General features: G+C 36.3%; 2 protein-coding genes and 1 long non-coding RNA gene across 4 annotated transcripts; 2 read left to right on the forward strand and 1 right to left on the reverse strand.

The window, feature by feature from the left end:
- Positions 1-549: 549 nt before the first annotated feature.
- Positions 550-4328, reverse strand: LOC144567545 (uncharacterized). Its single transcript, XM_078317710.1, has 4 exons — positions 4178-4328; positions 3714-4025; positions 2709-3034; positions 550-2310 (listed from the first exon to the last, which is right to left on the reverse strand). Exons 2-4 carry the CDS (start codon positions 3924-3926, stop codon positions 933-935), a joined length of 1917 nt encoding a protein of 638 aa, XP_078173836.1. The 5' UTR covers positions 3927-4025; positions 4178-4328; the 3' UTR covers positions 550-932.
- A 7114-nt stretch (positions 4329-11442) lies between these two features.
- Positions 11443-13825, forward strand: LOC144567673 (uncharacterized). Its single transcript, XR_013515480.1, has 3 exons — positions 11443-11663; positions 12856-13128; positions 13681-13825. It is a non-coding gene; the product is annotated as an uncharacterized LOC144567673 (long non-coding RNA).
- An 824-nt stretch (positions 13826-14649) lies between these two features.
- Positions 14650-20486, forward strand: LOC144567547 (endonuclease/exonuclease/phosphatase family protein). 2 transcript variants are annotated; one of them, XM_078317711.1, is made up of 10 exons: positions 14650-15015; positions 15707-15818; positions 16409-16651; positions 17029-17114; positions 17291-17406; positions 17493-17573; positions 17992-18192; positions 18809-18960; positions 19161-19648; positions 20263-20486. In XM_078317711.1, exons 1-10 carry the CDS (start codon positions 14908-14910, stop codon positions 20335-20337), a joined length of 1662 nt encoding a protein of 553 aa, XP_078173837.1. In that variant the 5' UTR covers positions 14650-14907; the 3' UTR covers positions 20338-20486. The 2 variants fall into 2 exon arrangements, with proteins under 2 accessions (XP_078173837.1, XP_078173838.1); XM_078317712.1 differs by lacking the exons at positions 14650-15015; positions 15707-15818; positions 16409-16651 and having other exon boundaries at positions 16759-17114; positions 17296-17406; positions 20263-20478.
- Positions 20487-22321: the final 1835 nt, after the last annotated feature.

Consider the following 22321-nt stretch of genomic DNA (forward strand, 5'->3'; position numbering starts at 1 on the left):
TGATATTTTGTTTCTAGTGCGTCATTTCTCCGAATTGTTTGTACTTTGTAATACTTCCCGACGGTGTTTTGAAGACTTCATCCTTTTCTTGTTTCCAGTGTGTCATTTCCCTTTTTTAGTTACTTTAGATGCTCTGAAAAACCATATTATATTCGACAGTGCTTATCATTTAATTTCTACTTGTCGGACAGGGACCAGCAAATAAACAAAGATACAAAAGGCATGTGACATGCATTCCAGTACAAAACGATCAAACAGCATCTTTTTTTTTTGTTAGACGTTTCTATCAAAATTTGTGAGAACATGTGCTCTCAACTGAAGGAATAGAACCTTACCTTTGCAGCGCAATCTTCTGAAAACACACACTAGACAACAATAGAGAGCATTCTCTGTTGTAATCAGAAATGTCAGTTATACCTCAATCGTAACTGCCAATCCGCCTTATGTCGCTCTCTTCAGTTGTCTCTCCCCCATCAAGAGCACGAGTCAAGATTGTTGATTGTTGACAAAGTACACAATCCGATATATTTAATTTATTTGCTCAATGTGTTGAACAATTGTCCCTAAATAAAACTTGAAAGCCAAATGAGAAAGTAACCTACCACTACCAAACATAATTCCTTATAAAATGAAATCATTAGGGAAAAAAAAAATCGATGTACAACATCATCCAAGCTAGAGAGAAGCAGAATAAACTAAGGACCAAACCCTATGTTTCACTTGACAAATCAGCAGATATTTCCCACTTTTCAATCTACAAAAATATCCCGGTGGATTCCTCTGCCAATTCACAGCTTACTGTACCCAAAACCGGAAATAAATAAACATGCAAAAAATAATCTAAAACAATTTACCTTCCACACCCATTTTCTCCTTTTCAAGATATAGATATATTACTCAAATTATATACATTTCAATTTACCCCTGTCAACTCAATGGTAATTCTTTGCGCCTCGAGATTGGTAAAGCTCCAATCTAACCTTTGCCTCAGGCAAAAGTTCCTCAATTGTCGGGTCTTGGATCATGTAAGCCTGCTTAGAGGACCACTCTAAAACTGTCAAAATCTCAGCCTGCGCAAGATCCTCACTGTCTGGTACATGCAATGCAATATAACATAGAAGTATCAAAGAATCAATCTGTATTGCCTGCTCAGCAAAATATACAAGCTGTACAAGGTGCTTGGCCCCACCAGCAGCAATAATCGCTTTGCAGTGATCCATATGGAGATAATTCTCGGTGCATGCAAATTTGGTTAAGGCTACGACGGCCTCTCTGGAAACATCGCCTTCTCTATCATCAAGGAGTTTCACCAGTGGACCGATGATGCGGGTTTCAGTTGCACGGAAAGTTCTAGAAAGACAACCCAACGAGATGATGCAAGGTATCAAAAGGTCATCATAATCTGCCTTTTCTACAACGCGTAACAGCTGGTCAACAACAGCTCGGGCAGCTGGGGAACTGGGCTTGAAGGCAGATCTTCTGAGATCAGCATCTGCCTCAGCCACCCGGCAGATCTCCATCAGTGCCATGGCCGAGTTGTACTGGACATCTCCAGTCTGCTTCTCCAACAGCACTGCAAAACAAAGAAGCGCCTTTGACTCGGTTATGCTCTTGCAAATGGCAGGGTTGCCTTGGGCAAGGTACCACAAGGCTCTAGCCGCCATGGCCTTCATATATGCCTTCGTGTCTGCATCCTCGAACTCACGGGCCTTGACACCAGCGCTGGACATGGACCCATTAAGGCCCGTGGACTTGACCGACTTGACCGACCTAGTATTCATGGTGTGTTCAATCACATTGTGCATCTGATTCTGCTGAAGAGGTTGCTTCCCATGGTTAGGATACTTAACCATGCCCGAATCAGACGTGTCTATGAGATCTGCAGGCATCGCATTCTTGTGTGGATTGTTTGGGTTGTTCTGGTTTTTGTTGTCCATGACAACCGAGTGGATCGACATCTTGGATGTGATCGCGTACTTGCTGTGCTCCTGCACAGTTTCGAAGGCAAGGTGGCCAACCAGGAGGCGGATCATGTTGTTCTGGGCGAACATATCCTGGCACTTGGGGTAGGCGGCAGCGAGCTCGGAGATGGCCCAGGCAACCATGGCCTGGACCTTCATTGATGCTTCCTTCAAGACCTTGGCAAACACCACACACACACCAGCCTGCATCATTTGCTCCACACTGTCTGTGTCTCTGGCCAGGAGGCCAATTGCCAGGGCTGCACTTTCTTGACCCTCTAACCGGCCTTCCTTCACCAGGCGGAGTAGTGGGCCTACACCATCTTCCTCGATTATGAGCTTGCCGTACCTGGTTGAATGTTAAGAAATGTTTGCAGTGAGCTAGTATTTTTGTTTATTTCAACCTTTTTCTTCTTTGAGAATTTGTCATTTCTGCTTTTTTTCTTGTTGGGACATTATTTGGGGATTTGTCAGTAACAAGATCTGCATTTACTCTTGTTCCTAGAGAAGTACCTATTCCCTAGCAATTATCACACCTTCCTCCCAATTTAAACAATACAAATAAAATAGCAAATTAAACTCCTCTTAAAATTAGGATTCTAGAAGCTAATTATTACTCTGCTTACAGGAAGGTAGTACCAATGTTAGTTGTCCACCATTTAAACTGCTTGATGGATCTGATTTAATAATAAGTTTTATTGTAACAAAATTATAAAAATTGTAAAGAAATAGCAACAAGTACCATACCGGTCATTATCTCTAGCAAGTGAAACTAAACTAGCAGCAGCATCACCACGAGTCTCGAGGGAACCAGTTTGGAGGGTCGCAATCTGCTCCCAGATAAGAAAAAGTATGGGTTCATTTTGGGCAATGGGAGGGAGACCCAGATGCGCATCTCCATCTTCATCACCGGAGGCAGTAGAGACCCGAAGGAGCCACGAGATGTCACCGATTGAGTTGTCAAGATGAGTTATCATTTTTTTGAAGGCACCTGCTGGAATGATAGTGAAAACCCGCTTCACCAGGCCACCTCCTCGGCATTTGGAGACCAACGCAAATGCCTTGTCCAGCACCTGTGGGTTTGAAACGTGCAAGTTGTTAAGTAACTTAGGTGAAATTCCAAATAAGACCCTTGATTAAGACCCAGTTTGACAAGGTTACTTAGTCAAGCAAAGACCAGAATTATTCTCCGAACATGAATCACACAATATGGTTGTAGATAACTATAGAGGAAACAAACAGAGTTTTTATTGCCAATTTTCAGTTAAAAGAAAATATCCAAAAGAGATGGTAATCCAACAAATTGAACAATTACAATCATGAGATTTAAATACGTCATAAACAGAAGTAGACCCCCCCCACACAAAAGAAAAAAAATCTAATGCAAGTTTTTCAACACCAGTATGTTGGCAGAAAATTTACTGAAATGTTAACGAAATTCCTGATGAATTAAAATCAAACACAAAACAATCCGATAACACAAATAAATGCAGCTGCATTGGTAGTCGGCATAGGGCATACACTCTTACTGGTAATTCAGTGATCGGTACTGAATTTTCGGTATGAACACCACCTAACTTCGGTGAATTTCACCCACCAAAGAATAATCTTCCACACTAAGACCAACCTCCTCCTCTACACAATGGGGAGAGAAAAAAAAAAGAAAAAGAAAAAAGAAACAACTCCAAAAATTTACTTCGACGACCTTAGGTTTCTAACAAACGAAACAAAAAAACAAAAGAATTTACGCACCTGTTCGGTGTCGACCATGATTCGGCGTGCTGGGCGCTCGTATAGATCAGCACGAGCCGCCTGGCGAAGCAAGGAGGCGAGGCGCTCGGTTTTTGTCTTTACCTCGGCGCATTCCTGCCTGAAGTAGTGCACGTCGTCAGCCCATTTCGTTACCTGGTCTGCCAGCTGTATCGGCTTTGCCAGCATTTGCTTCACACCTCCATCACCCATCATCTTTCCCGCCTTCTCTCTCTCTTCTCTTAAAAAAATTAGTTGTTTTGGTATTTTATCCCTTTGTCGAAGCTCGGTCAATGGGCAGCGCTCAATGCACGCCTGTGGTGGTGGAGGAGGCGAAGGAGACAATTAAGTTAGCGATCGGAAAATGAATTGTCTCCGGGGAAGATTGACTTTGTGAAAAAAAAAAAAAGAAGAGAAAAGGGGAATTTTTTTTTCTTTTGACAATATTGAGGAAAAACTAAACGAACCGAAGGCAGAGAGGTTGAAAACTTGAGATCGTTTCTGCCTTCGGACGATTTGGGAACGGGGAGGCGCGTCTGAGCTGGAAGAGAGGGGGACGCCTACAGCTTACATGGTCAAAACAATCGCAACTCCCAAAGATAAAATTATATTTTTGGACCGGGTCCAAAGAGAGAGTACCATCCGTTACTAGTCAATTACAACTGCAAAATGAAATTTTAAAGATATGAATAGCCTAAAACATACCGCACCGGCATTTAAAATTTAAATAGTACAAGAGTATTTTTGTCTTTTTCCTTGCGGCAGATGGTTCTTTAAAACTTGAGTTACACATCCGGAAATATAAATGTTGGATTTGTATTTTTATGTTTTCATATGTCTTTTTATCTTTCTTTTTATGGTTTGATTTATTTTCGTAGAGAATATTTTATTTCGTGAACAACCAAATTAAAATACATAATTTTAGTTTCTAGACAATAATATAATACTAAACGGGCTGCAAACAAATCGAACCGAATCAAACTTACTTCAGTTTGAGTTTGGTTTGAATTAATTTCGAATCGAATTTTTTACGAACTCAATTTCGAATCTTTTACAAATTTTTTTACGACAAGGAAGAGTGATCGTAGTCGCCAAAAGCGAGAGGTGAAAGTCGTCTAGGGTTTTAGAACTGAAAGCGAGGGTTACGACTTACGAGTTATGACTTATGGCTGGGCGGTCTTATGTTTTAACTTTTAAGTCATCAGCAGAAATTAACGGTTCGCGTTACTTTGAATTTCGAACTAGAATAGTTCGCGAACCTATTTTAAACGAACCGGGTCCAGTTTAAATTAATTTTGAACTTTTTCGAATCAAACTCAAATCGAATCACGAACTACAAATTTTTTGTGCGGCCCTAGTAAACAAGTATGTATTGTTGATTTATAGGAAAATACCTATATCAAAATTTATAACGAAATTTAGATAAAAGTAAAATTATTGAAGCATTGTAATTATTTATACTCAACACTGATAATGTTAACGACCATTTTTATGAATACCATTAAAAAAAAAATTTAAAACGGACCTGCACTCTATTTTTTTTTTTAAACTGCCCCGGCCGCCAGGCCTACGGGGGCCTAGATCCTCTAGCAGACAGCTCGGGCCAAAGGCAGTCCGCTAGGGACCAGACCGCCTGGGGGCCGGACGGTCCTCTGTTTTTTTTAGAGATCTTAATATTTTGATTTAAATAATTTTGTGAAGAAATTTTTTTCTTATACGCCAAAAAATAAGACATTTGATATATTTATGAATTAGATGTCGTAACTCTTTATAACTTTAATTTGATTTGTTAGTTAGATATCACAAGTCTAAAGATAATGTTAGTTTGTAATAATGTCATCCTTATTCACATGACACGTCATCGATCTTATCCACATGACACGTCATCGATCTTATCCATTCAATGACATACCTTGTAAATAGGCATATGTTGAGGGGTATTTCGATCTTTTGCGAACCTCCTCAAAAGCCTATAAATAGAGGGGTACATGGAGAGAGAAACTACTAATTTCTGAGATATCGAATCTGTCTGATCAGTTCGGTAATCTATTTTATCTCTTTCTTGTTTTCTCTCCCAAATAGTGTTTTCGATTGAGAAAAGAAAGTTATACGTAGTTGACGTATAATCTTGCGGGTTGTTGATTAGTAGATTTACGGGATTGGTGAATAGTGTTTTCTCAAATTTCGCAATATTTCAGTTTTGTTTATTGGTGAAACTGAGTAACCGAAAATTCATATTTATGGGTTTTCGTCTTTTCTCGTGAATAGTGTTTTTGCATAATTCTGTGGTTTACGGTATTTCTAACAAAAGAAATAAACCGCTCTCCGGTTAGTCCTGGTGGATAATCGATAGAGGTATCAGACGTCTGATACTTCGAGACGAACCATTCTGATCGTTCTTCTCGCTCGACTGCATTTCAATTAGAATTTAGAATCAAGGTATAAATATGTTATATTAATCTTTTTAATTGATAAGTAGATTAAAGTTTTAGAAATCAATTATGGAGTAGATCTGTAAAATAATTAAATTGGATTTTGATGCCAAAGGAATACGGAAGGTGGACCGCCTTGGAATGTTTTCTGACATACCTCGTTTAATCCTTGGCTTAAGTTAGGAGTAAAATTTTTGTTTTACGATCTTTTCGCAGCTTAAGCTAATCCGATTTTGGCACCTCCGAAACCCAACAGATAACACTAATTAAGGACTTGGCCTTGATTACAAAATTTTCAAGCTCTGACAGTTTGTTGATATTCTTCTCTTTATTTCTGGTGCTAAAACAGTAGTTAGAGCTACTAAAATATGTTTAAACCTCAAATTAGATCTCTGTCCATGCACAAGCACCCTAGACTGACATCTGGTATGGTACAAAGTCCAAACTCAGCAACCAAGCAATAGGCAAAGGCCACTAGTATAGTGCAATGCACTAAAACATCAAATTTGACATTTGCTGGTAAATCAGCAAGTATGGATTGATACAAGGACCAAACTGCAAAAGTGATTACACCAGCATGTAGAGCATTCAAAAATACATAGAATTGATATAAATTTCAATTTATAAAAACTTTAAATAGTCATAACTTTGGCTAGGAAAGTCGAATTTGCACGTATGAGCACTTTTTGGAAAGGGGGGGATGAGACAGATCCGAATATTACCCAGGAGAGAATCCCTGGGCATTTGAAGCATCAGGATTTCAAAAAAATATCGTTTAGTTCCTCAAAAAATCAGTTTAAGTTTTCGTTCGACGGTAGGCATACAACGATCGGTATTTTGTTTAGTCAAAAGCCTAAGAGATTATTCAATAATTATCCATATAATTATTTTAAAATGGATTTACTATTTATTGTGTTCGTTTGCCTATCTCTGAGCAAATGGTATGTGTTGACAATAATCAAATAATTCAATTATTCTCTCTCTCGCTCTCCAATTATTCTCTAAAAAAAATAAAGAAGTTGACATCATTGATGCAATATAACCATATTTCCTTGTGTATATTTGAATAAAATAAATTATTAAGAATCAAGGCCAAGTCCTTAATTAGTGTTATCTTTAGACTTGTGATATCTAACTGACAAATCAAATCAAAGTTATAAAGAATTACGACATCTCACTCATAAATATATCAAATGTCTTGTTTTTTGGCATACGAGAAAAAAATTTCTTCACAAAATTATTTAAATCAAAATATTAAGATCTCTAAAAAATAAAAAAAATAGAGGACCGCCCGGCTCCCAGGCAGTCTGGTCCCTAGCGGACCACCTCTGACCCGGGCAGTCTGCTAGAGGATCTGGGCTGCCCGTGAACCTGGCGGTCGGGACAGTTTAAAAAAAAAAAAGAGTGCGGAGACAGTTTTAAAAAAATCTTTTTTTTAGAGTATTAATAAAAATGGCCGTAATGTTAAGCAAGACTTCCGGGATATCACAAACTAGAGACAATAAAAAGAAGATTGGAGGATCATTTATCACTACTGAAAAATTTAGGAAGAGTCTTCGTAAAAAACGTAGTAGTATTATGTATTTTATTTAAGAGGATAAATTCAGGGTCAATAGTTTTTGGTGCTAATTTGGTACTAATAAAAATAATTTTCAAATAACTTTCTCGTAAAAATCACCAAAGCAATAAATGGAACCCAGGGGTTCACGGACTGTTCAAATTTTAAAATAAAAAAATATGAAAGAGCCAATCGGTTCACTGGTTTTTGTGAAAACCGACCGATTTTTCTATTTTTTTTCGGTCTGTATGCATATTCGATCCTTTATTCAAACCGAACCGGACTTGGTTCCAGATCCAGTTTATTCCGGCTCACCTGTCCGGTCCAGTCCGGTTTTAATAACAGTGCTTACAGATATCTTTGATTCTTGCAATTAAATTATTTCTCTATTTTTCTATTTCTTATGTTTCATTTCTCTTCTTCCTCTATAATTTTGACAATGAAAATGAAAACAATTATATCTTTCCGGATTTTATTTAGGGCAAATGTATCTTTGTAAATAGATGAATAGTAGATCTTTAATTTGCTGTGGAAACAATCATATATTTTTGATTTTGAGAGAAAATGAAGAATATGTAAAACTTTTGTGTAGAGAAATTTTCATTGTTAAAATAATTTTTATCAAGAATATATATGTAGAGAAAATCCTTATTTTAATCATTTAATTATATCTTTTCTAATTTTGTTTCTTGATAAATAATTTCTCCTCTAAATCGTTTAATGACCTATCTTACTTGTAGAGAAAATTAGATATTAAATCGCAATGATATTTTAAGAATTTTTTGATGTTATATTTGATCTTTTTTTTATTTGTTGTTCTCTTTTATTATTATTTATTAGTTGTATTTTTTATTTATCTTTTATTTTTATTTTGTGTGTGATGTCAGATTAAAAAATATTTTTATATTCTATTTAATCTTATAATATGTCTCTGTTGCAATTTACGAGACGATACTAGTAAGAAAAAATGTGTGTTTATAATAATTATGCTGAGATTTTCATTCTGCAAAAATATCTCCTGTGGTTCCCTTTCTCTAGAATACAATGTCCATATTTACCTTGAATTTTCAACTTATGTTGTATGAAAATCATGCCGACTACCATTCTTTTACCAATCAAAGTGAATTTTCAAACTTATACCTACTAGGCTACTACCATTCTTTTACCAATCAAAAGGACGAAAGTGAACATTTGAATACTTTGTTGTCATCTACCTTATTGCTGTCATATATGAAGTGTTTTCATCCAGTGTTGTAAAAAACGTCCGTTTAGCCGATTAATCGGCCGTTTAGTCGTTGGTGGTGACTAAACTGTTATGAATTTTTTCGATTAATCGGCCGATTATTTTCAATTATTCCCGATTAATCATTTGGCAGTACCTTGTCTATCTGACGATTGCATACCGTCAGTGTTGTGCTCTCGGGTAGGGTACGGGTACCTCAGGTAAACCCGGGACGGGTAACGGATAAGGCGGGTACGGGTAGGACGGGTAGTCGGGTAGAACGGGTACGGGTAGGTCGGGTAAATTTTTTAAAAAATGTACCCTACCCGTGCCCGTCTTGGGTAACGGGTACCTCGGGTAGGGTACGGATATTTTTTTTTTTGGTTTTTTTCAGTTTTTAATACTGTTTTTTATGTTTTTTTTTCGTTTTTTTTTTACTTTTTTTTCTGTTTTTTTTTTCCGTTTTTTTTCTTCTTTTTTTCTGGTTTTTTTCCGTTTTTTTTCCTTTTTTTATTTTTTTTTATTTTTTTTCTGTTTTTATTTTTTTTTATTTTTTCTGTTTTTTTTATTTTTTTATTTTTTATTTTACAGTGTCGTATGAATATTATTTGAAATTCTGATCAAAATGTAGGAACTTAACAAAAGTATTTGAGCAATTCTATTTCGAAAAATACCATCATACAAGGAAAAGGTTGCTACAAAGCGACGTCTCTTGAAATTTAGACCTAAATTAGTTGAGATGATTGACAAATTTCATCACTGTCCATTCCAAATGTTTCTTCCCTAAACATGCGGCCATTTTTATTAATAACCCAAAAAAAAAGTTTTTTTACAAAAGTAACCTCAAAATCTGAGTTTTTCCAAATATAACCAAACCGCCAGGGATGCTGGCGGTCCAGTTCCTTACCAGACCGCCAGGAACCTGGGCGGTCCGGTTTTTTTATTTTTTATTTTATTTTATTTTATTTTATTTTTTTTAGAGAGAGATCTGATTTTTTTTCTTAATATTTTCATTTGTGAAGTTTTAGTTTTTTTTGCTTAGAGTATTTGCCAAAAAATAACGTCATTTAGGGAGAACCCCTGAGCATCCGAAGCATCAGAATTAAAAAAAAAACATCGTTTAGTGCCTCAAAAATGCAGTTTAAGTTTTAGTACAACGATCGGTATTTTGTTTAGTTAAAAGCCTAAGAGATTATTCAAGAATTATCTATAAACAGCCGACACTAAAGCTAAAAAAAATTCTCAGTTATTAGTGTCGCCTATTTATAAACAGCCGACAGTAAAGCTAAAAAAATTTCATTTTAAGTCCCGCGCACCTCTTTCAAACGCACGCCTAGGGTTTAAAACATAGCATTCACTTCGCTTCACGCTTCTCTCCGATCTGATCTTCTCAAACCAAAACCAGAAGATGTGATGCAATATGGTCCTGCGCATGCTTCACGAAAAGGGGCGTAACTTTTGATCCGTCCGTCGGATCGGGCTGAAATTTTGACAGGAACTCCACAGCCCAAAACCGGATCAGAAACAAATCTATAGATTCGTTTCACCCATTTTCGGGCTCAGATTCGCGATCTGAGTCTTCCTTCATGGGCTTTTGGATCTTTCTTTATAATTTTAGAGTTTTTAGGGTCTTTTATGTTTTTTTTTTTATGTCTTTTATGTTTTTTTTTTATGTCTTTTATGTTTTTAGGGTTGCTTCACTTTTTGCCCATTTTATGTATTTTCTGTTTTTAAGTCTGATGCTTCGGATACTCAGGGGTTCTCCCTAAATGACGTTATTTTTTGACAAATACTCTAAGCAAAAAAAACTAAAACTTCACAAATGAAAATATTAAGAAAAAAAATCAGATCTCTCTTAAAAAAAAAAAAAAAAAAAAAAAAAAAAAAAAAACCGGACCGCCCAGAACGCTGGCGGTCTGGTAAGGAACTGGACCGCCAGCATGCCTGGCGGTTTGGTTATATTTGGAAAAACTCAGATTTTGGAGTTACTTTTGTAAAAAACTTTCTTTTTGGGTTATTAATAAAAATGGCCGCTAAACATGCCCCTTAGTAATATACACATTCTTATATGTACCGACACGCAGACCAAATTAGAAAATAACTCAGGGCAGCGCACAATTGAAAGTTTGAAACGACCTGGGTGACCGGGTCATAACTCGAAATTGCAGAACAACTGAACAAGTCTACCCAGAAAGAAATTATGAAGTACTTTTGTTATCGCCCTGTGGGTACCATCCTTGTTCAAAGCTGTGTTGAGTCTAATTGTTTATTTATTTTATGAAATAAAAGATGGAGCTCAATTTTTTTTAACTTGAAATTATAATATCTTGATTTTCAATGCAGAGTGACATCAGCGATGAACAGTAGAATCCCTCTCATCTTCCGTCTGATTTAGCATAGATAATTCAGATCATTTCTACCTTACATCATTTAACGTCATTGCTCCAGCACTGCCCACCTCCAGTTCGCCGCTCACGCGATTTCCCTAAAAAAAACAAATCGCCTCAGTTTTCTGCTGTCTTCAGTAGGGACCCACCTGGCTGACAACTTTCACCCGGGCGCTCCACGTTGCATCTCCTCGCAACGTGTTGGTTCTGCTCTCACCGCCTCCTTCGGTCCGATTATAGTTGCCCCTTCTTCCCTTAGGAGTATTGGCTTCCCTTCCTCCGTCCTTCTCCTGTAGCCAGCCGCTTGCCTCTTCCAAAAATTCGGACAACCGACATTTCAATTGAATACTTCCGGTAAATTACCTTCTACAATACTTTTTCTGAATTTTTTTCTCCCCAAATTAACTTTTGGAAAAACTTAATTTTTAGACTTCCACTTCAAGGAGAATTTTTTTGCAAACAGATGCTTCGTTGTTCGATTGAGGGAAAAAGAATATTAATTACTGGTACATAGTAGTTAGCCTCATTAAATAGGCTACTGGAATAGTGGTACTCAAAGTTCAATTTATGATGCTCACTTATTCATGTCGTGCTATTGTTTATCTTGAAAATGGATGTATCCCCATTCATAGGAGGTACATCAAACACTATTTTTTGTTTCCACATCAGTTCCAGTTACAAATTTGTTTCATACCATTTTGCAAAGTTATGGAAAAGCACCATTTTAATGAATTTTCCTTGAGTAACTCAGTGAGAGGTTTACAAATCACCCCATAATTTCTTACAAATATCCTGCAGTAACCAGTTAACTCTAAGAATCCCTTCAATTCTTTTAGAGTCTTTGGTTGAGGCCAATTGATCATAGGTGATATTTTAGAAGGGTCAGTGGCTACTTCTTTTTCTGAAATTACATGTCCCAAATATTCTACCTCCTTTACCCCAAAGCTGCATTTAGATAACTTTGCAAATAGGCTGTTTCTTCTCAGCAACTCAGGTCATTCTCAGATGCTCTACATGCAGCTCCAAACTGGCACTATAAACTAAGATATCATCAGAAAAGAGCAAAATAAACCTTCTCAAGAATGGCTTCCAAATGGTATTCATCAGGGAAATGTGGCAATTAGGACGCCAACCTTTCTAAATTGAACCCGTACAGACTGTGACAGTCTCATCTTATTCCGACTGTGACAGTACCATCTTGTACCAGTTTGAGGACATTTTATTTTAGCTCCTTCCTATTTCAGCATATAAATCACTGCTGGGTCCTCAGCTTCACACCATTCCAGACTTCAATTAATTGGACCTTTTAGCTTCTGTATTTATTACAACCTAGATTACTTTGATTTTTCCATTCTCTATTGCCAACATATTTGATTTCTACATTTGTATATAAGATATATGATATAATTACTTTGATTTTTACATTTCCATTTATTACAATCCTAGCTGCTTTATTGTGAGCCAAAACGGATTACCTGCATGTAGTAAAATATAAGTATATAGATATTTTCTGGCACTAACTACATCTGTGTTGCATTATATGCAGTGATTAAGGACCACGATGACTTGAGCAAGAAAAAAACACATAAGAATTACATAGGAAAAATCCTGCGAATTAAAAATCTTCCCAACAGAGACTGTCATTTTATTTTTGGAGATAGCAATACACTCAGCCTGTCAAGCATGTATCCAGTAAACCTGGCACACAAGCGTGCTAGCAATATCAGAGCCAAACCCCAACTGACAAAGTGACAGCACCAACGACGATTCAGCAGCCCAAGCAAACTAGCATAAGCGAGTGACAGAAACACGGCTGAAGGTATAGTGTCTCCTTTGTTGTTCTCTTTTTCCATTTGTCTTTTTTTTTTCCATTATGTAGATATTTCTTCCTGCTGGATGTCCGATACTCACAGCCTTAGTTGCTATCTTTAAGCACTTGCATAGTCTTCTAATTATTTTGATCTAGATAATTTCCATCTTTTGGCCATGTTGAATTGTTCTCCCCACTGTTGTTACTTCAAAATGAAGAGTGAGGTTACAGCACAATGCATAGCGCAGATTGGTCCGTACTACCGATTAATATTTTCATTTTTAGAGACCACATAATCAATCTGAATTGGTCAACATGATATCCATCTAAAAATATACTCGAAGGGAAAAATTTTCATTTTTAAAGATTTCTTTTACTATTTTTTTATATATGTAGAAAATCACTACTTTTAATTGGTCTAGAATAATTGAAACGTTGAGAGCTGGAATCTTACTGAGTTCCCGGGCCTAGGGATCGATAAGTGTAAGTCACCGTACAGTAGCCTCACCCCAAAATGAGTATTAGAGCTAAGTTTTAATATTTTGTTTTTTTTGTTAATAGGAAGCTCATTTCAGGGAGGCTGATTCAGTTAGCGGAATAACTTGAAGAAAAAAAGAGTATTTACCAGCTTTACGTTACAGTAAATATATTTGGTTTTGTTTGGAATATGTTGATTGCAAAAAAAAAAAATTTAATAAAAGTATTAATTCATTATAGAGTTGAGATCTGTTTATAATAGATTTAATTTGGCAACTTGAGTGCTGTAAAAAATAACTTTAAATTGAATAACCTAATGTTTAGAATGTTATCCACTGGCTTTTGTTGAAATATCCAACGATAACCTAAAATTGCATGAAATTGCATGAACTGCGGAGAAAATTAAGCAAAGTACTTCAGATTAATTTACTCCACATTTACTCTATTTGCAAGACCCACTATCATAAACTCATGTTCATTTTTCAATATATTACTCCATGTCGATTAATTTAATCCATGATATAAGTTATCAAATAAGTTGTAAAGAATAAAGAGTAAGATAGAGTAAGTAATTTAATTCTCATTAACTTTATTCCACAATCAAACATGACCTATATCTTCATACTGCCTTGTAAACAAATAATATCTATAACACCGGCGGATTAACATCTTAACAAACACCAAAGAACAAATTGCGACGGAGCCGCAACAAGGTATCTAGTGTTTATAAAAGAAAGTCGAATTTTAAATCTGCAACAACTAGATTTTTGACCACGTATTCCATACGAAAGATATTATAGCTATAATCATTACATAAAATATTGATTCTAAAAGAATTAAAATGCTTGAAAAGCTAAAAAAATAGAAAAACTTATGATATATCATGTTTAGGTTGCATGGAAAACTCGAACGTCCAAAATAGAAAAATGAAAATTGAACCAAACGCATTCTAAAATATTCGAATCTTGTAGAACAAAGAAGAGAAAGGAAGGCCTGCAACTCCAATTGACAACCTTACAAGATCAAGCTCTCAATGGGCCCAAAAACCTAAGTTTTAGGCTACGCAGCAATCTCCTTTCTGAATCTGGGGAATCTGTCCCGACCCATTAGTCAGAAATGCGCTGGTTAACGGGTTGGGGTCCTGGTTAGCTATCGGGCTGGATCCGACATCGCGTCGAAAAGATCTCGCTACATGTCCTATCCACCATTCATTCTCTGCTCATCTGACATCTCCATCGTCCTTGTGCTCCCGCTCCCAACCAACTTTGCCCTTCTCCAATCTGCCTTCCATGATTTTAGAGAGAGAGAGAGATGAAGATAGTGACTTACAACATAAACGGGTTGAGGCCACGTGTCGCTCAGCATGGATCGCTGCTACGCCTCCTCAACTCGCTCGATGCTGACATCATCTGCTTCCAGGTTTCAATTCCTTTCCAATTTAATCTCATTAATTGTGTATTTGTGTTTTGTTGGTTGTTCATGAAAATTTCGTTTGTTAGTTGCGTTCCCTTTTGGCTGAGAAGGTATAAGTTAAACGCTATTAGAATTGTTTGGTACAGAATATACTGGTTCAGTTAAAGAAGCACCGGCAAGTGTGCTCTTCGAAAAGATTTTGCTCCTTTTATAACATTTTTTTTTTTTTTTAAAATTGAGGAAGTACATGTTGCTTCAAACAAAGTGAAGAAGCAAATATTGACTGGGTCTTAATTTATGCAACAATGAGCTTCATCCAAAATAGAAAGGATCTATCCTCCCAGGTACCAGACTGAACCTGACTGAAACGGATGGCCCAGCTTTACTCTCAGCCAGTGACTACTCGGGATGACGCAGGGGCAGTATTATTTGTGCTTTGAGATTCGTGCCAATTTAAACATCTGGGCTGAGAGTAAATCTGGGCCATCCGTTTCAGTCAGGTTCAGTCAGGTACCTGGGAGGATACGGATTATAAATTTACGAAAAGGGGTCAATAATAGCTGTTATCAATTTGTCATACTTTAGAACACTTATAAATTTATAAATTCCTCCAGTCTGCGTTATTCGTAATTTTGTTTATGTGTTTGTGTATAATATTTGGTTTTTAATGGTCATAATAACATTCTTAATAATTTAGGAAACAAAAATTACAAGACAAGATTTGTCAGCTGATCTGATAATGGCTGAAGGATATGAGGCATTTGTTTCATGCTGTCGTACTACTTCTAAAACCCGTGGTGGTTATTCAGGTTAGACTTTCATAGTTGTTATGCGAGCATATTTTAAGAAAATGTGCATCATACCATGAGATAGGTTTTTACTTTGAAACAATGCACATTTCGATGTACGGATGGTTTGCTATATGTTTAAGGTGTGATACAGGTGCTGGTTTTGAAAAGAACATGTAAAGTTGTAAATAGTCTTCGGCTTTTATGTGGTACCTTTTCTACTACCATAACAAAGGTTACAACTTTTCTTTTGATATATATATGGGAACCACTTAATTTTCATGGCTTTTGATTATTTTGTTAGTGAACAAATTGTCACAGATCTTAAAAGAAAAGAGAATCACCCTTTTATCAATGGATATGGGATTACTAGTACTTGACCTTGCTGGCATACCATCTTTCCGGGTGATTCCTAGGATAGTTGACCAAAACATGCCTAATCACCATATGTAAATTTTGGTTTCTTTTATACAAAAAGAAAAAAAAGAAAAAGGCAACCCAAAGTAAATCAAGAAAATAAAAACTAAGAATAAGTTTGAATTAGACTCTATTACGAGTACACCATTCTTTCTCCAGGAACAAGAAGACCGATTTTCTTGAACATTTTTCAGGTGTGGCAACGTTCTGTCGGGTGACATCAGCATTTTCAAGCCAGGAGGTAGCCTTGCCTGTTGGAGCAGAAGAAGGCTTCACGGGTTTCTTAGAAGGCCCTAAAATTAGTAACAGAGAAATGCCAGAGTTCTCAATTAAAGCGCCTTTGAAAATTGAGGGATTAGAAGAGGATATAACAAAAGAGGAGATGTTGAAATTGGATGGTGAAGGTCGCTGTATCATTACAGATCATGGTCACTTTGGTGAGTGGAAACTAATCAAGAATTTTCCTTTTGTATGTACGGTAAAGGTCGGCTTTCTCTTTGTTTGTGTGTGTGTGTGTGTGTGTTTTATGGCACCAATTCTTTCATTTTTATTTCTCTGATCATTGATCAAATTTACCAGGAAGAAGGTAAAATAGGAGGGAAAGAAAAGAATGAATGGAGGAGGTTAGGTGGGAAATTTGAACTGAGGCACAAATAAGGAAATATGTGATGTGATGTTGACCAATATTTGTAGTTTAATGGGGCTCCAGGGCATAAGTTTTTCTACCAAAATATATTGTTTGAATTTCACACTTAAGCACCTTCCTTTGTGGGTGATGTTTTGTTACAAATCTCTTCAATGGTGCTTGGTGCAGTACTTTTCAACATATATGGTCCGCGAGCTGAAGCTGAAGATAAGGAGAGAGTCCGCTTTAAGCTCCTGTTTTTCAAAATATTACAGGTAAAACATTATTTGTTTTAAGTAAAGAAATCATACTAGGAATGTAATTGTGCAAGTCACGTTGTTTACCAAAATGACAAGTTCTGGGAGTAGGCATTAAAAAACATGTGTGAGTGAAACTTAGAGTCTTAATTGCTGACTTAACTTTTTTTTTTTTTTTTACATTTGTATGGTAGAAAAGATGGGAATTTCTCTTAAAGCAAGGAAAGAGACTGTTTGTTGTAGGTGATTTGAACATTGCTCCTTTTGCTATAGACAGGTGTGATGCAGATGCAGGTTTTGAAAAGAACATGTGAGTAGTTATAAATATTCTTATCATATATTGTAGTTACTTTTTTATTTTTGTTTTAAATTACTGATTTGTAATAAAAATTGCAGGTTTCGTGAGTGGTTAAGATCATTATTGAGAAATTGTGGGGGCTACTTTTTTGATGTTTTTAGATCAAAACATCCTGAGAGGTATTTTATATTTTTTGCTTTTTTTTTTTCTTGTTTAACACTTTAACTTCAACTAGTTTATGATTGCCAAAATAAAAACAATGATCTAAATCAGATGGTACTGTTACAAGTTACAACTAACACCCAGTAACTTTTTGCTATAACCAGTGCTTGTCTACTGTTATATAACAACTATGCTTTGCTAAGAAATCAACAATTCTGCCCCTAGCATATGAATTTTTTTTGCCCCTTCGATGCTAGAGTTATAAGAAACACCTTTGAGTCAACATCAACTGAAACTTAGGATAACAGATTCATTCTCTGCAAGGCAATATTTGGTGCTTGTTGCAAGTATAGGTATTGTTTTGCACATAAAATAAAATATGAGATCCTATTTGCAATAGTAATCCTAGATAATTTTGGTTGATACTTTGATCAGGAAAGGAGCGTACACTTGCTTCTCTCAGAGCACAGGAGCAGAGGAATTCAACTATGGGTCAAGAATTGACCATGTACTTATTGCTGGTCCTTGCATTCATCAAGATCATGAAGGAGAGGAATATAGCATCCTAGATTGCCATGTGGCAGACTGTGACATATTGACTGAGTTCAAAAGGGGGTCCACTGATGCTCTTTTGAAGTACTATAGCATTATTGCACTAATGGGCTTATTTGTATGGATATTGATAAATAGAAAATGTGATGCTGATTGTAAGAAACGGTACCGTGAGAATTTGAGGACACAATAGAGTGAGGCTATGGTACTTTGCAAAGCTCTGATCGGTCTGTGCTATGGATCATATCTCAGTTTTCAAAGTCTAAACAGTTGATCTGAACCGCTCAACATGATCTGCATATTAAAATATACTTGAAGACCAAATTCTATATTTTTTAGAATTTTTTAATATATTTTTTTAAATAGATAGAAAATCAGTACTTTCTGATAGTTCAAAATCTGTAGATCGGGTGATTTTCTACCTATCTGAAAAAAACAGTAAAAGAAAAAAAATGTAAAATTTGGTCTCCAAACAAATATTTACAAGGAGATCATGTTGAATGAACTGTTCGGATGTACCGTAGCCTCACTCGACACAGTATTATACAATACTCAAGTAAATGGAGATCATGTTAATTTGTTGCTATTTTCTGCTAGTTAATTTGCTTATATTGGGTGCCATAATGAGTGTTCTTATCTTTGTTATTATTAATAATATTATTTTTGTTTGCCCTAAATTAATTCTTTGATTGGTTTGTAGGTGGAATGGGGGGAGGAGCACCAAGCTGGAGGGGTCTGATCACATACCAGTTTATGTTAAATTAACTGATATACCAGATTTACCAGTACACAGTACTCCGGCTCTATCCATCAGATATGTCCCTGAGGTCCGTGGATGGCAACAAAGTATTGGTATGTTTCACTATCTATATAAGAGAGAATTGGATTTTGACTTAGTACATGTCAAAAAAATACCGTGCTTTTCTGTGAATGTGTTTTGGGAAAAAATTGGGCTAGAGGGCATCTATGTTTTTTTTTTTGTGTGAACAAAGTTCATCCAACATAATAAATACATAATATAAGGATATGGTTATTTTGTCTAAATGTTGCAGTGTCCTTTCTTAGTAAAAGTCAGAGTTCCCAACAAAAAGAAGGCTCTTTGATATTATCCTCGGAAACAAGCTGTGAAATGTCGTCTACTAGTCAAGAAATTGAAGGTTTTGCCACGACAGTAAATCAAGAGAATAAAGAGCTTTATCTCACTAAGAGAAAATCTCTCCATTCAATCAAAGATACCAAAAGGGTCAAGAACAGTTCATCGTCCCAACTCACCATAAAATCATTTTTCAAACAACCGGTGCAAGAACCATCATTTTGCAGCGATCAAAACATTTCAGAAGAGTTTGATGTTTGTAATAGCGAAGATGTGATTTGTTCTAAGGAGAAGGGGGATATTGCAATTTTGGAGTGGCGGAGGATCCAAGAGAGAATGAAAACCAGCTTACCCCTTTGTAAAGGGCATCGAGAACCCTGCGTTGCAAGATCGGTAAAGAAGGGGTCCAATATTGGTCGGCAATTTTATGTTTGTTCTCGTGCTCAGGTATGCTTTGTGCCTCCTTCGTATTTTCTCTTTCAGAGGTTTACCAAGGTGCACTCGAAGTGGCTCTTGAGCTATGCTTTATTTCTTTTGTAATTTGTCTCATTAGCTTTACTCTTTGTTTAATCAAGCCTTTCAATCAGTCAAATACAACAGTATCAAGTTATGAAAATTCGTCTGTGTGCTAAGAATTTTCTGCTGTGCACTTTGCTTGTGTAACCCCAACAATATTGAGTATTAATTACATAAGAATAATTCGTCCATTTATTGGCCTGGAGTTGCTAGTGTCTTTGAAGGAATAGGTTTCTCATTGGGCGCTACATATAACTTGATTGTATTAACTAAATTGAAGGGGACTCAACTGAACAAAATCTACCTTTTTGGGTCTGTTTACATCCTTTTAAGCCACACAAGGATAGTCGAACAAATGAAAATTAAGTAGCCTACTTGAACAAATGATAAAATCCAACTATTAAAGGGCCAATATTTGGACTTTTCAGTATCTCGAAAGAGGGATAATGGACTTTCCAGTGTCACTTTTGAATTAGAGTTATAGTCTCCAGAGAAGTTGTTCCAACCGCCCAAGGTAGTGACAACATTAATACTTCAATGTGTAGGGACCTGCATCAAATCCAGAAGCAAATTGCAATCACTTCCAGTGGGCCTCTTTGAAATCTAAAGATAAGAAGTAAACTACATACATTGTCCACAACATTATTAATTAACTCCCTTTTGGAGCTTTTGTTACAATTAGAAAATTTGATAGGGATTTATAGTTTTGGGAGGTTGATGCGGTGATAGGGAATGCGTGTGCGAGCATCTACGCGCATTTATCTTTTCTTTTTCTTTTTTTCCTTAGAGCATCTACATCCCTGAAACTATTAGAGTTTCTAATCTGATGTGGTAGTTTCTAATCCAGTTTCAGGGATGTGGGAGAGTTTCTTATTTAGAAACTATGCAGGAAAGTTTTTTATTAAGAAACTGTTTATAAACTCTATGTTGGCCAAATGATTGGCTCAAATTGTTTTCCCCTTTTAATTTGTTGCTGATGTGGCTTAATAGAAACTCTAAAATGAGTTTCAGGGATGTGAGAGTTAGAAACTTTAAAAACCATAATTTCTAAAAAGTAGTTAACAGTTATTTAGAAACCATTTTGAGTTTTAGAGATGTAGATGCTCTTAGATTAGGGAGAATTAATCTACATGATGTGTAAAAATGGTCTCTTGGATCTTCTAGCTCATTAGGTGTATTTTTGCTCTTGTAGCAGTGTTATGTGATTAGTCGAGGGAATTTTCTATTTCTTTTGAACAAACGCATGATTAGTTTTGCACAACTAAAACTGCGGACTTGGGATTTAGCGCAGTAGCATGAGGTTCGAGATGTAAGTTCAATTATCGCAAAATAAAATATAAAAGATGTTTGGGACCCTTAAATAGAAAAAAAAAATATTTGTACAACTCATGCATGATTTATTGATTTATCATAATTGAGTGTCCCAATCCTTGAGAGTTAAAATATGACCCAAGGTACGAGGGTTCGGATCTGAGTCTACACTAACTCTGAAATCTCAGCTATTCTAAATTCAGCCATTAAGATATTTTGAGATGCGTGTACAGAAAAGTTATTGAAAAGAGTTGCTTTGAGATCTGTTTTCGAGGCACCTGGCAGCCTCTGCCTGGTTTCTAGGCCTGCTAATGAGCGGTAACTCGCTCAAAACTCGGCCCGGTCCATTAATTCTTTCATTAGAACCCGACTCGGCTCGACTCAACTTTGAAGAATAAAGTCCGACTCGGCTCGGTCCATTAGACTCTTTAGGCTCGGCCCAAACTCGGCTCGGCCCGAACTCGACTCAAACCCAAAACTCGGCTCAAACTCAATTAACTGTAATATATTTCAAAGGTATGTCTGTCTCACCACCTCTTTTGTCCAGCTATGGCACTATCCCAATAACTTCTGTAATTCTTTCAAAATAAATTATGGTTTTGTGTATATTGTTGCGGTGCTTGCTGCTTTTGTAACTCAATTCATTACAAATTCCTTGCTCTGTAGGTGACCCAACTATAACTAATGTTCGCTGCTTTTGTAACTCAATTCATTACAAATTCCTTGCTCTGTAGGTGACCCAACTATAACTAATGTTCGCTGCTTTTGTAACTCAATTCATTACGAATTCCTTGCTCTGTAGGTGACCCAACTATAACTAATGTACATGAACAGAAAATGTGGTTGAAGTTAATTCCAATTATGTTATTTTTTCAGTAAATATTAGAGGTTAAGCCATCAAACTATTTAATATCTACAAGGAGATTTTTCATCTGAATTTCAAACGCATGATCTTTCACACTATATCGTCTTTGCATAGGTATAAAATACCCTTAACCAGTCCTAGACAATGCCTATGTATGATACTCAGCCACACATGCACCATGAAGTGCTACTGTCACAATGAAATGCAATGAAAAGCATTATTTTGACCTCTGCTGACAAATCAGCTGGTACTGACAAATTGAAGGACTAAATTGCAAAACCAATTCCACAGTCAGATAAAGCATTGAAAAATACATGAAATGGACTCAAACTTTGCATTTTTCTGATTTTTCTACACAAAGTTATGAATTTTCAAAGTTCATATTTAAAAATGAGAGAATTCTGAATTTTCCTGTCAAAATGACAGTC

This window comes from Carex rostrata, chromosome 16 (assembly GCF_964058835.1).
Source record: "Carex rostrata chromosome 16, lpCarRost1.2, whole genome shotgun sequence".
Lineage (NCBI taxonomy): Eukaryota > Viridiplantae > Streptophyta > Magnoliopsida > Poales > Cyperaceae > Carex > Carex rostrata.

Coding starts and splice junctions, on each gene's coding strand:
- LOC144567545 (XM_078317710.1), bottom strand. CDS start 3,926: ATGATGGGTGATGGAGGTGTGAAGCAAATGCTGGCAAAGCCGATACAG. Junction 3,035..3,713: donor TCATGGTCGACACCGAACAG/GTGCGTAAATTC, acceptor TCAAACCCACAG/GTGCTGGACAAGGCATTTGC. Junction 2,311..2,708: donor CTTGCTAGAGATAATGACCG/GTATGGTACTTG, acceptor ACATTCAACCAG/GTACGGCAAGCTCATAATCG.
- LOC144567547 (XM_078317711.1), top strand. CDS start 14,908: ATGAAGATAGTGACTTACAACATAAACGGGTTGAGGCCACGTGTCGCT. Junction 16,652..17,028: donor TACAGATCATGGTCACTTTG/GTGAGTGGAAAC, acceptor TGCTTGGTGCAG/TACTTTTCAACATATATGGT. Junction 17,407..17,492: donor GCAGGTTTTGAAAAGAACAT/GTGAGTAGTTAT, acceptor TAAAAATTGCAG/GTTTCGTGAGTGGTTAAGAT.